Source organism: Sitophilus oryzae, unplaced genomic scaffold, assembly GCF_002938485.1.
Source record: "Sitophilus oryzae breed Bouriz unplaced genomic scaffold, Soryzae_2.0 scaffold_179_pilon_pilon, whole genome shotgun sequence".
NCBI classification, from domain to species: Eukaryota; Metazoa; Arthropoda; class Insecta; order Coleoptera; family Curculionidae; genus Sitophilus; species Sitophilus oryzae.
Window position 1 is genome coordinate 749531 of NW_022146501.1, and position 12994 is coordinate 762524.

General features: G+C 34.4%; 6 protein-coding genes across 7 annotated transcripts; 3 read left to right on the top strand and 3 right to left on the bottom strand.

Moving 5' to 3' along the window:
* The first annotated feature begins 9 nt into the window (after window positions 1-9).
* LOC115882673 (separin) lies at window positions 10-2440 on the top strand. Its single transcript, XM_030900866.1, has 9 exons — window positions 10-215; window positions 267-521; window positions 577-1015; window positions 1073-1301; window positions 1349-1477; window positions 1527-1705; window positions 1761-1928; window positions 1992-2137; window positions 2194-2440. Exons 1-9 carry the CDS (start codon window positions 119-121, stop codon window positions 2355-2357), a joined length of 1806 nt encoding a protein of 601 aa, XP_030756726.1. The 5' UTR covers window positions 10-118; the 3' UTR covers window positions 2358-2440.
* Window positions 2376-3990, bottom strand: LOC115882675 (protein FAM50 homolog). Its single transcript, XM_030900868.1, has 5 exons — window positions 3533-3990; window positions 3312-3476; window positions 3038-3243; window positions 2711-2984; window positions 2376-2662 (listed from the first exon to the last, which is right to left on the bottom strand). The coding sequence occupies exons 1-5, from the start codon at window positions 3710-3712 to the stop codon at window positions 2438-2440; spliced, it is 1050 nt and encodes a 349-aa protein (XP_030756728.1). The 5' UTR covers window positions 3713-3990; the 3' UTR covers window positions 2376-2437.
* Window positions 3991-4308: 318 nt separating this feature from the next.
* On the bottom strand, window positions 4309-6379 carry LOC115882674 (mRNA export factor). 2 transcript variants are annotated; one of them, XR_004050230.1, is made up of 3 exons: window positions 6008-6379; window positions 5015-5952; window positions 4309-4957 (listed from the first exon to the last, which is right to left on the bottom strand). XR_004050230.1 is itself a non-coding variant. In XM_030900867.1 (2 exons), exons 1-2 carry the CDS (start codon window positions 6284-6286, stop codon window positions 5155-5157), a joined length of 1077 nt encoding a protein of 358 aa, XP_030756727.1. In that variant the 5' UTR covers window positions 6287-6379; the 3' UTR covers window positions 4309-5154. The 2 variants fall into 2 exon arrangements, 1 of the variants encoding a protein (XP_030756727.1); XM_030900867.1 differs by having other exon boundaries at window positions 4309-5952.
* A 113-nt stretch (window positions 6380-6492) lies between these two features.
* On the top strand, window positions 6493-7376 carry LOC115882735 (TM2 domain-containing protein CG10795). The gene is made up of 3 exons (XM_030900959.1): window positions 6493-6818; window positions 6881-6962; window positions 7021-7376. The coding sequence occupies exons 1-3, from the start codon at window positions 6626-6628 to the stop codon at window positions 7295-7297; spliced, it is 552 nt and encodes a 183-aa protein (XP_030756819.1). The 5' UTR covers window positions 6493-6625; the 3' UTR covers window positions 7298-7376.
* Window positions 7377-7496: 120 nt separating this feature from the next.
* LOC115882734 (DNA polymerase iota) lies at window positions 7497-9451 on the top strand. Its single transcript, XM_030900958.1, has 2 exons — window positions 7497-7624; window positions 7750-9451. Exon 2 carries the CDS (start codon window positions 7757-7759, stop codon window positions 9386-9388), a length of 1632 nt encoding a protein of 543 aa, XP_030756818.1. The 5' UTR covers window positions 7497-7624; window positions 7750-7756; the 3' UTR covers window positions 9389-9451.
* A 1699-nt stretch (window positions 9452-11150) lies between these two features.
* On the bottom strand, window positions 11151-12493 carry LOC115882879 (protein mono-ADP-ribosyltransferase PARP11-like). The gene is made up of 2 exons (XM_030901145.1): window positions 12306-12493; window positions 11151-12252 (listed from the first exon to the last, which is right to left on the bottom strand). Exon 2 carries the CDS (start codon window positions 12225-12227, stop codon window positions 11394-11396), a length of 834 nt encoding a protein of 277 aa, XP_030757005.1. The 5' UTR covers window positions 12228-12252; window positions 12306-12493; the 3' UTR covers window positions 11151-11393.
* Window positions 12494-12994: the final 501 nt, after the last annotated feature.

Here is a 12994-nt window from a genome sequence, read left to right on the forward strand (position 1 = left end):
ATGAAGATTAGACAACTTTCAATACATCAATACAAAAAATCTTAAAATTTTCAAGGTGTTTTCAACCGAAAAAGTTACGATTTACGATTTTATTTATTTACACATTAAATTAATAATAATGGAAGGTATATTTTCAACCAGAGAAGATATCCTAAAGGAATTGGATACAATGGCTGGATTTAATCATACTCTACGCTCAGGACTATTTCACCAAAGTAATTCTTCAACTCTGTTTTACGAAACTCTATTAATTTACATCCTTCTAGGAAGCCAGAAGTTCAAAGCAGGATTTTGGAACGATGAAGAATTAAGCCAGATCTATTGTCTTGTCGATTCTCACGTCCCTACGTTAAGGGAAAGGACTGCAATGAGGTACGAGAGGTTGTTAGCAAAGGAAGAGCTAAACGATGAGCTTACCCAGAAGTTAAAGTTTTTAAAGAATATCATATATACAAAATGTTTTTATGACGCGGAGAATAGAATAAAGGAGATATTGAACCAGGTCGCTGAGATGCCTAAAGGTTTTATTAATGTATTTTTATTTTTTATTTATCTAAAACATAGAAAATATTTTAGAATGGACGCTGGTTCAGTTGACTTCACAACAAGCTACAGCAGAGCTTGAGAATATTAATATGAAAAAGTATGAAACCAGTGCTATACACATCACTGTGTTTGATTGCGGTCAAGATAAAACAAACCCTTTTACAGTAAAAGTGGATAAGCCTCACACAGCAAATGACAAAATAGAGTTGCTTCAAGAACTGATGTCACTGGTTAACGAAAACAGGGACAGGCTAACAAACGTGTCGGGATTGACGAGGTTTAAAAATTACGAGGAGAAAATGAAATACAGTCAAAGCAGAGACAGGGTGGACGAAAGTATGAACATGTTAGTGAAAAAGATTGAAACTATCTGGCTGGGAGAATTTAGGTGTCTTCTAATAGGAAAATATCAAGATGTGAACATAGAGGAGTACATTAGAAAAGAAATTGACAGTTACTTAGAGAAAGAGTAGGTTAATAACTGTTAAAAAGGATCAAATAAATCATTTATATAAATAATTTTTAGGAACTTCCTATTGGTAAGGAGACAAAAAGAAATTTTATACAAATTTGTGAAAGGTAGCAATTTTTTAAGCAGTAACGAAATGCTTAATGCTGTGGAATACTGTGTTAACGATAATACCGAGAGTGTTGCAATTAAAAAACTGTGCGACTTCATGAAAACAATTAACAGAAATGTAAACAGTATTTTTAAAAATAAACTGAGACATCCTGTTATATTAATTGTGGATGAGGTAAAACACAAAAGGTTTTGGTATACATATTTAATATATTTTTATAGTGTTTGGATTGTGTTCCTTGGGAAATGATGAAAGTTATCGAAAACGAACCAATATCACGGTTACCTTCACTACATTTTGTATATTTGCTGTATAAAACTCACGAAAAAGATATAGAAAACGGTCATAAAGTAAGTAAATCATCCTGTTTCTACCGGTTATACATACATATTACTGTAGGTTATAAGAAATTACAGTAACGGTTCGTACATAGTGAACCCTGACAAAAATCTGGAAACAATGGAAAACAGGATGACGAGCTTCTATAAATACTGGATGCCCGAATGGAACGGTATTTCAGGCCAGAAACCGGGCAAAGATGAATTTATCCAGATGTTAACAGAGTCGGAAATTTTCTCGTAACTAACCTCCAAAAAATTTTTAATTTTTTTAAATAAAACTGGATTTTAACAGGTATAACGGGCATGGAAATGGGGCCCATTTAATGTCGGTCGATGCCCTTCAAAGAAAGTATGTTCAAACGGTCGTGATGCTGTTCGGATGCGCCAGCACAAGAATTAACAAACTCGGACCCCAAACGGAAATGTACGGATCCTATCACATGTACTTAATATCCAGATGGTATATAAATAAAAAACGATGTATTTTTGAACGAGTTTCTTTAAATTCCTTGTTTTTTTTCAGCCCCTGTGTGGTAGGAATGCTCTGGGAAGTTACCGATGTTGACACCGATGTCTTAACTGTAGAATTTATCAGTAGTTGGGTGCCCTCAAAGGCCCCAATTCATTGGGCGAATCTCAACAAAACAAATTGGACAAAAGGAAAAGAAAGTTAGTACAAAAAATTATATTTTTTTCATCAATTTAAACCTATTTTTCTTTGGTAGAAAAAATTAATCCAATACTCACGGATGCAAAGGAAAATAAGGAGGAATTTAACAACCCGGAGCTTCTGAGAGCGCTGTGTCACTCAAAAAACTCCGCCAAATATTTCATGACCAAAGCTGCCTGTGTTGTACGAGGGTTACCGGTGAAAATCAAAGAAAACTAACCTAGAAAAACTTATCACTATTTATTTATTTTTTAATATTACCATATGTTTATTGTTGAATTAAATTAATACTTTTACTGTTATTGTTTTTTATTTTTGTCCGAGACTGTATATTTATCGTAAATCTTTGAAGGATCGTAGGGTTCCCATCTGCTAGCCGGGAATATGTGTTTGTTTCGTTCGTACCAGCTTCGCATCAACACTTTCCCAGCGTGGCTGTCCTCCTTTTCGATTGAAGCGTCGCTGACCAGCCTGACGTCATCGTGGACGTCGAACTGAAATAGGGGCCCACTTTTGCCTCTAGCCTAAAAAAAATCTAGTTACATTCAAAGCTTAGAATGTATATCACCTACCTTTGTCACAATGAAATCATAGAATGTGTAATGATGGGGTAGAATGAGGTCTTCTTTGACGTACATCAACTGATCAGCCATCACAGTTTTTAGCTCTGAAAATTCTCTCCTTAACAGCTCCAAGACTTTTTGCAAGAACTGGTATATCGAGTTGCCTTTCTTAACTCTCACTGTTCTTCTGTGACCTGAGCCATCCCAGTAACTAAACGTTATGTCTATTTCCTCTTCTTTGAGTTTCTGCTGTTGTTCCGCCCACTTCTGTCTTAATTCTTCCCTTCAAAATGATTAAACGCATTTTAAATTTTTAAAAAATGTATTACTTAGTACCTCAGTCTGTTTTCTTCTTCTTCTCTTTCTCTATCTGGTAAGAAACTGGTGTCTGCGGTTGGATCTTTTTTAATTTTTTTCAATAATCTTGATTCCGCTGTTTCACCTTCTCTTTTCCAAGAAACCGGATCTTTCTCTTCTTCATTATCTTCGCTGTCATCATCTTTATCCTCATCTTCGTCTAACGTAAATGACAGTGCCTGAATCTAAAATAACAACTAGTTCTTCTTTATTATCTGATTTCATGAAAACCAAAATTCAATATTTCACAAACCTGCTTTTTTTGTTTATTTTTTTCTGCCTGTTTTGCCTCTAGTTGTCTCTGTTTTTCGCGTTCCTTTTCGGCTTGTTTTTGTGCTAGTTTCTTTTCTCGTTCCTTAACTATGTTTTCTTGTTTCGCTTTCATTTCGTTCAGGGTAACCAGTCCGATGGTTGAGCTCTGTTAAATCAAGTTATAGTTGTTGAAAATACACGAAAAATAAAGATAATAAGTACCTTAAGTTGTTGTTCGACCGCATCGTAATGAGTTGCAAACTTATTTTCGATGTTATTAATTCTTAGGTCTTCTTCGATTTTTTTCTTACGAATTTCCAGGTCTTGCATTTCTTTCTCTCGTTTCTTCATCAGTTGCATGGCTCGGCCAGCCTCGCTGGCGGCCCCCTTGTAATGTGCCATCTTTTAGTACGATACTTTCAGATTTTCAGTAAAATATAGGAAAAAATAGTAACGTTTTATTGCCAAAAAAACAACTTTTGACAAACTGGTTTTCTGGGGTTAAGTATACTTTGTCTTCTTCTTTTTTAAATTATTTTAAAGGCCTAAGCTATTAGGACCATTAGGACTATCCGGCTTGGAATCCTCTTCTTAACTGGAAAGTAGGCGAGAATCCACCAAGGCAATTGATCTAATTCGGCCGTTGATTTCAGTCATTTTCATTGGTCAATTTGAATTATTGATGCAGTAATGTAATCAAATTTAAATTTATTTATTTTAGAGTCTGCTAAAGTATTGTATTAGTTCAGTTTGTATTAATAATAATACAAATTTAAGTAAATTTAATAAATAATTTTAATAGCTTATTTACGAACAATGTTAAATCTTATTTTGTTCCAGATAGGTAAGATGTGGGTAAGATTTAGAACTGTAATTTGTTTATAACGTACAATAAGTTTAAAATAATTATGGGCTTATTTTTAAATACATCCTTAAAAAAGAACTGTAATTATGTAGACGAATAAAAATATATCTATGTTGAAATAAAGCAAGAATAGTTTTTCTTTAAATTCGTTTATTTTATTTTTTTAAACGTATTTAAGAATAAAGTAAAAAATACATTTACAACGTAATACACTGTATAATTTGTGTAATTTAAATGCATATTATTGGGCAAACAAATTGTTTAAAAACAAATAAGTTAGACTTGGTGCGTTCAGTTGATTTTAAAAATTCCGACCGCAGTATTTCCTAGTCCTAGGGTGCTGTGCCCGACTAAAGTATTTTACTTGATGTTCACTTGTTTTCTATGCATTTACCGTTTATGCCGATCGCGTTGAAATAATATTAAAATCGTCGTTTTCTCATAATATTTAAGTATTTTAATGTTTGCTAGTGCTGTTATTGAAACTATAAAACACTCGGGTAGTAGGTTTGTGTGAAGTAAAGCTGATCCGCGGGTAGTAAAAGGTAGTGAAAAAGAACACGAACTTGGCGTGGCGTCGCGTTGTGTTGTGAGGAATATTAACACGTAAATTAGGGCGTAATTACGTGGTTGTTGGGTGCAGTAACATTCAGTAACTCCATTTTCCCAGATATTCAATATATATATAGCTTCACAGCTTCTCACATCGATTTGATCAAAGGCAAAAATGGATCCAAGCAGTTCGACAAAACAGGTGAGTAAACTAAGTGCCCGTTACATAACTGAAAAATTAAATAAGCATATAGCTACTAACATCTTCTAAAATTATTATTATGTACTTTTGAAAGTTTTTGTTATAGCTGAAATACTAATAATAAGCTGAGTATTCTCCGATTATGCTGGCAGAGAATGCACCAAGCCTATACATATATAACCTTACCAAAACTTAATTTTACCTTAAATACTAAATGTAGAACATCTAAGACGTTCTTGGTTTCAACTCTTCATAACATGACCTAAGAAAAATGTAGTTCTTCTTCTGACTATTATAAAACTCATGTCCCTTGCTCCAATCGTAACTAACAGCGTAGGCAAAAATCTGGCCGTTATGATTGAACGCGCATCTAGTTATAGACTGTTCCATCAGCTCGGAAGCCTTCAGTTTGGTGCGGGCATCCTTATCCCAAAAACTGAAGGAACCATCCGCTCCCACTGTGGCTAAAGTACCATGAACCGGATGAAATGCTATATCATTAACCGCATAGATATCTTGGTAACCATTGGGGGCACCGTTTGATCTGTGACACTTAAAGGTGAAGTTGTCTTTGGGATTTGTCGGATTTACGTATTGGATGGCTACTCTTCCTTCAACGGAACCCAGAGCGTATCCTGTAGGAGATTTTTTCTTGTCTTTGAAAATTGCCACACATCTATGTTGATATTTGAGCGGGCTGTCCAGTTTTTTAAACTCCTGAGGCTTTCCTTCGAGCTGGTACACAATAATTTGTCTTCCAGCCGTTCCGACTACTGCCATAGGGAAATCCACATCGGCACAATAGCATCTCTCTGGCAAATTGAGGCTTAACATCGGCGTGGCACTACGCGTATCCCAAAACTTGAGAGTTTTATCCCAGGATCCGGTCATTAGGCACGAATAATTCGGAGCCTTGATCCAGTGACAGGTTTTAATAGGTGCATCATGGACTGCAACTTGAACCACTTGGTTACTGGCTAAATCCCACATTTTGGCTTGCTTGTCGCATCCCGCCATAAAAACCTAGAAAACTAGAGTTTAAAAACTCCCGAAAAGCTTCAATATTGTTTCCATTTACCTTGCTACCATCATCGTGCCAGGCTACATCTAAAACCGGGGCCCCGCAGGACTGCATCGACTTTGGGATGCTGGTTCCGTTTTGCTCGATCTCCCAGCACCGCACGTTATTGTCCCAGCTCCCGGCAATGAGGAAATTTTGGGGCATCGACGACGGTGAAAATGCCAAAGAACTGATGGAGTCGTCGGGTGGTTGTACCACCTCGTAGTCCTTCATTGGGTTAGAATTTGATGGTGTTACCGTGGTCCCAAAACCACCCAATGCACTTTGATTAAACATTATTATTGTTTTTTTTTAATTTAAAATGCTATTCTTTAACCGCAAAAACACACATAGAAGAACGCGAAAAAAATGACAACATTGAAAACCTTGAAATCTTGAAAACTTCAGGTTAGGAAACCTAAAATTAAATAGAATCTACTATAGGCAACTAAAAATACATCAAAGAGACAATTGAACTACTCCAAAATGACAGTGACAGTAGTTCAGAAAGTTAACCTAAAAATGAAGAGTAAATAAATCTTTGTCTAACAAATAAACAGAAAAACGGATTTTACATTATATTTAAGAAAAATACAATTAAAAACATTATTCCTTTCAATACAATTAAATGAGTTAATGGAGAAACTAGCAATAATAGTGTTAATAGTTCTGTCCCTGATAAACTACACCGTTGAAAATGTGAACGAGACCGTAGTGAACTGCAGCACTTTGAGAATGGGACAATTTTTATGCCCAGACCCAGATTACGACTTAATAGATCCAAAAACGCAACAAATAAGAGGATGCACGAAGGAAAACAAGGCTAAAAGTAATCCGGAACTGTTTAAATTTGTCAGCAATAAAACTTATTGAATCTTTTGTGTTTTCTAGTTCGTTGTATAGTTGTAGAAGGACTAGTTTGTTCAGAGAGCCATAACAGAACGTTTCTCAGAGAAGTACCTTGTAAATGGACGTATGTGATTGCATTCATCATTTATAAACACAGACATACTGTTTTTTTTTCCTTTTAGAAATGGCTATTCATATGAAACAGCTCTCTTACTGTCCATATTCTTAGGCATGTTCGGAATAGATCGATTTTACTTGGGTTATCCGGCCATAGGCTTAGCTAAATTCTGTACCTTGGGCTTTATGTTTCTGGGTCAATTGGTCGATATAATATTAATAGCCACCCAAACTGTGGGACCAGCCGATGGCTCGGCTTACGTTATTCCATACTATGGAGCCGTGGTTGAAGTTATAAGAAGTGATAATACAACCTATAGATTAAGACGAGACGATTGGTAGGACGTAGGACTAGATAAAATAAGTGAATTTTATGATTGCATTGTAAATAGAGTTGATTAAAAATTTGTTAAGTTATTAAGAAGTCTTTTTCCTTTATAAAATTGAACACTATTAAAGTAGTATCATATAAATAAGAGTAATTATTTGCGATGAGTAATATTTATTTGTAGATTAGTTTGTGTTGAATGACCTTTAATTAATGTAAAAATAAACATAACATAACCTTACTTGTCAATACCTGTTATGAGTAAATCAGAAACATCGTTTTTGATAGTAATTTCATAGTAAATATATTTATATTTCCCAACTACAAATTTGTAAATAATGGTAAGTTGTAATTGATAATTTGTCTTATCAGAATTTGTGTAGAACAGCTATAAGTAGATAAACAATGTGTTCAAACAATCTGATAGATTGTTATGCAAAAGCTAACAAAATGTAATGAATTCTAGACGTAAAATGGACGACCATTCGAAAACAATTATCCACATAGACGTAGACTGCTTTTACGCGCAAGTTGAGATGAATAAAAATCCGGAACTGAAAACCAAACCGCTAGGAATTCAACAGAAGAACATTGTTGTCACCAGTAACTATGTCGCGAGAGAATACGGTATCACAAAATGTATGTTGATACCAGAAGCCAAGAAAAAATGTCCTCATTTAGAGTTGGTCAATGGTGAAGACTTACACGACTACCGAGAAACCTCCTACAATATCACATCTATCTTACAAAAATACTCTAATTTGGTCGAAAGGTTGGGTTTGGATGAAAATTTCGTCGACGTCAGCCGTCTGGTCGACGAAAAAATCAAATTATCCAACAATATCACACCGGTAGGTCATGTTTTCGGAAACACTGAAGTGCTATGTGATTGTGGCTGTACCGAACGGTTAATGGTCGGGTCCAAAATCGCACAGGATATCAGAGACCAAATATACAAAGACCTAAATCTTACAACGTGTGCGGGAATAGCTCATAACAAAATATTAGCGAAGATTGTGTGCAGTAAAAACAAACCAAACAACCAAACTACAGTTTTTCCAAACAGCGCAAGCGAACTAATGTTAAGTTTAAGCCTAGTAAAAAACATTCCTTCGATAGGTCAAGTAACAGCAGATCAATTATCGAGACTAAACATAAATACAGTGAAAGAATTGCAGGAGGCTAGCGTAAACGACCTAGAAAAAATGTTTGGTTATGAAAAATCAAAAAATATGATCGAAATCAGTTACGGTCGAGACGTTTCTGCTGTTAAAAAGAGCGGGAAGCCTCAAAGTATCGGGCTAGAAGACAGTTGTAAGGCTATAACGGTTGAGAACGAAATAGAAGTGAAATTGTTGCATTTACTGACACGATTGATGGTTCTGGTTAAGGAGGATGGTAGAGTACCCAAAACGGTTAAACTAATTGTAAGGAAATTTAACAGGAATCACCCTCAAAGTGGTACGAGGGAAACCAGACAGTGTAACGTTAACACCTCCCTTTTTAAAGACCTAGAGCTCAGCGAAAATAACCAGAAAAAAGTTATGAAAATTATCATGACCCTGTTCAGGAAAATAGTCGATACGAAGAAAAGCTTTCATATCACCTTGCTAGGATTATCTTTCACGAAATTCATGGAGAAACCCACCTTGAAAAACACCCTAAACAACTTTTTATCCAGGGACATTGAAGTGCAGTCGGTCATAGATATAGAGAACCAAAGTTCCAACTCCCCTATTCACGAACCGTGTGCCTCGACGTCGCAGTTAGCAGACGTGGATTCTCCAGAGCATTTATCGAAACGAGCCAGGTTTATTCTTCCGGAAATATCGAAAGATTGCGGCGATTCCCGTATTAAGCTCGGTGTAGCAACTTTGAGGTTAAACTCGACCGAATCTTTGCCCGAGGTAGTGGATGAAATGGTTCCGTGCCCCCCAAATGCTAACGAGGAGGTGTTTAGGGCTTTGCCCAGCGATCTTCAGAGTGAACTGTGGGAGGAGTACAGGGTAAACAGGAATAGGGACGTACTCCAGTCTGAAAGACCGCTAAAAAAATCAAAGAACAACAGTATATTGAACTATATAGTTCGGGAAAAAAAGGATTAAAATGAGTGAGGTGTATTTTTAGATATTTTTTTATTTTTTAAATAAAGTGTATTTTATGTAAGAGGTTTTAATAGTATTTATTTTGTCATGTGTATAACAGTAAATAAGCCCTTCCTGAGATAGTAACACCAAAGAATATTATATAGGTATATTTCATTACCTAGTCCTTGTAAAATATATTATAAAACTAGGATAGAACTCATTATCATCAAATTTAACATATTCTTTATGATATTTTCCATTTCTTACAGTACTAATCACAGTATCACATCTATCAGGTCAATCATGTCATTGTTACCCGGAGTCTTTGAACCCACCAATATGTCTGCTAAAAACATGACTTTTTTCTCCGAGTTTTTATCACAAAAGTTCGAAGCGAATTTGGGATTGGGTGTGAAATACACCCCGCGTCCTAGGGGTGCTTTGAATGCTTAAAAATTTCTGGGATGTTTTTGACAAAAGCTTATATTCTACAATGTTATGTACTGAGGAAATATTTGTGTCTACATGAATTCCAAACAATGATTTGTTTACTGTAATTAGCTGAGCAGATTCTCCATTTTCCTGTCTTTTTGTTAAACTTTTATTCGTTTGATGGGTGGAATTAACAATGTTTGAATTATATCCTTTCACTGAGTTATATGGTGTCATTCCATACTGAACAGCCTGGTTGTTCTCGTATAATTCTCTTTTACTTGATGTTTGAGTGTAATAATGTATTGCAGAATTGTATTGGGCTTTATATAACAAGCAGTTAAATTGATAATAAAATTTCAAATAGTCTATCACGTAGTCCATGTTTATGATTGTTGAACACCTATGTATATATATTTCGGTGATGGTATCTTTTAGGTATATCGCCAATCTTGAAGTTATTGATGTAAATTTGATATTAATATGTTCTACAATTAATGTTTTAACGTTTTAAGTACGGATCGTCGGCTAAATGTTTGAGATCACTTCAATAAAATTATTTATTTTTTGACCAAATTCGAGGTTAGAATACGGTAAACCACAAAACACATACACAAGACGTCAAAGGAAGAGAACTTGTAGTTAACGGTGCTTTATTTGGACTAAAATAAAGTTAATACAAGGATTATACGAAAACGGAAAGATGTAGAAACAAAATATTTTATGGGTATATGTGGGGAGGCAATGTGGGCATAATTTAAAAGTATTTTGAAATGTACAGGGTGTGTCAAAACTAAGATACATGCCAAAGTTATATTTTTTCTTATGGAACACCCGGTATTTTATTTCATTTTTGGATTCTTGGATATAAAATACGGCATTTATTATAAAGGTTTAACATGTTTAAAATTATAGGGTAATTATTAGGGTTTCCTATACCTATCTGGCTCAGGTTTTGAATAAAAAGCGATTTTTCAATAATTGGTAATCAAGATGGCTGGTGTCGCCATGAGGTGCGCCACCCTGTATAGTTAAATTCTGATTAGGAAAACAAAAAATGTAATAGGAATGCATAATAGATATCGATACAATAGTAACGAAAAGTCTAATAAAAAGCCAACTCTGAAGCGTTTTTTTTGCATACTCGCGCGTGATATCCAGTTTAATACAAGTTAACAATAAATTTATAAATAGAAATAATGTTGCTTACATCAGCGAATCCATTGTTTATTTATTCCACTCTATAAAGTTACAGTAATCAACAAATTAAAATAACCATATTCTTTATACCTATATTTATTAAAAAAAGGTTCAAGGATTTTTATTCAATTTATAAACGAGAGAAGCCATTTTTTATAGATTTATTGTAATATTGTCATTATACATTATACAGCAATAAATAAACAGATCATACAAAACATAATAATATTAAAATAATGATACTGAACTCATTTAACATAAAAAATTAAAAAAAAAAACAGAAAATATTTTAACATAATAAAATATATAACATATTTTAATAAAAGTATATTGATACATAACAGAACAAAAATATAGTTATGTATCATAAAAAAAACGAAATAATAAATTTTTAATAAAAATAAATGATATATGCTGGATAAAATTCACTGTCATTAAACTTAACATAGCATTTATGTTTGGGTTTTACTCTAACAGCAGTATCGAAACCATCTGGAGGAACAGATAAATCCTGGTTACCCAAAATTTCACGCCTTACAAGAACCTCCGCCAAAATCATTACTTTTTCGAACGATTTATCACAGAAATTCACAGCAAATTTTGCTTTGGACGTGAAATTCACACCGTGCCCTATTCTGTGACCTGTCTCGCTTCCACTCAGTCTCCAGTCGAAATTATTCCTACAAATGCTGGACAGGTTCTTCATCTTAGTACCATGGTACAACTGCAGTGGTTCTATATTGCCGTACTTCAATTGGCGGGTCAGTTCAAACGATTTTCTCGTAAAGGGATTAACGACTTTCTGGATTTGTAAAATAGTCAGGGATGGAGGAAAATTTGCTCTTATGTCATTAAATTCAGTGGAATACTTTGATAATTGCATACGTTTAACAAAGTTATTGATGTTTGTGTTTTTGTATAGGCCTAATAAGTTTTGTTTCACCACAAGCTTGGTATATTCAGGATAAGTTTTTTTGGAGAGACTGGCTTTAATTGCATTTTGATTTTGTGCTGTTTTTTGGGATCCTTGATATCTAATAACATTCTCATTTGGTTTATTTTTTCTGGTATTAGTAGCAGCGACAGGTGGTTGCCAAGTCTGTAAATTAGCTTCAACAAACCTTTGAAATCCTTTTTGTCTCTGACGCCTATCAGCTTCATCTTGAATGGATAAATTAGCAAATAACTTTTCAAGCATATTGTATTGAATATCTTGCAACTCCATATCGTAGAGATGTTGAGTTATCACGCTGGATCAATAATCAATATTAAAACACCGAAAATTCTTGCAAAAATCACTAACCTATAATATCTTGAGCGTAATTTCTGATTATTACACTTGTCTTGCTTTATTTTAAATTATATTACACCTTTTTCTATCGTTTTAAGATTCTAGAAATTACTGTAAGTATTTTGTACCGCGCGGACAACGATAGATAAACAACTGATATCAGTGAACCACAGAAATTCTAATCAATGAAATCCATAATAGAGATGTCTACTGTATGACAGATATCGATACAATAGTAACAAAAACTCTGAGGCGTTTTTTTTGCATACTCGTTTAATACAAGTCTGGATAATACAAGTTAACAATCTATCTGCATAATATATATAAAATGCTAATGTTTATCTGTGTCGTCTCTACTGAAGTAACGACTTGCTCTAGAGAGTTGCTTTTTTTACTAAAAGATAGCTAATTGGCTCTTCTAAAAACAGTCGTCATAAAAAGTATTTTTTTTCCTGATGTCGATGTCGTGGCGGATGCGCCAGACTTCAACTAGTAAATTTATAGATATAAATAAATGTTGTCTAGTTTCTGTATTTTTTATTGTAAATTATTTTAAATTGATTTAACGACATCTACCAGACAACCAAGCAATTAGGCAACAGCGCTCAGCTGACGAAAGTTCCAGTTTATAGACAAAACTCAAGTAAGACACAAGGCCGCCCGATCGCCGCTGAAAAATAATAAATAAAAGTGTCAAAAGT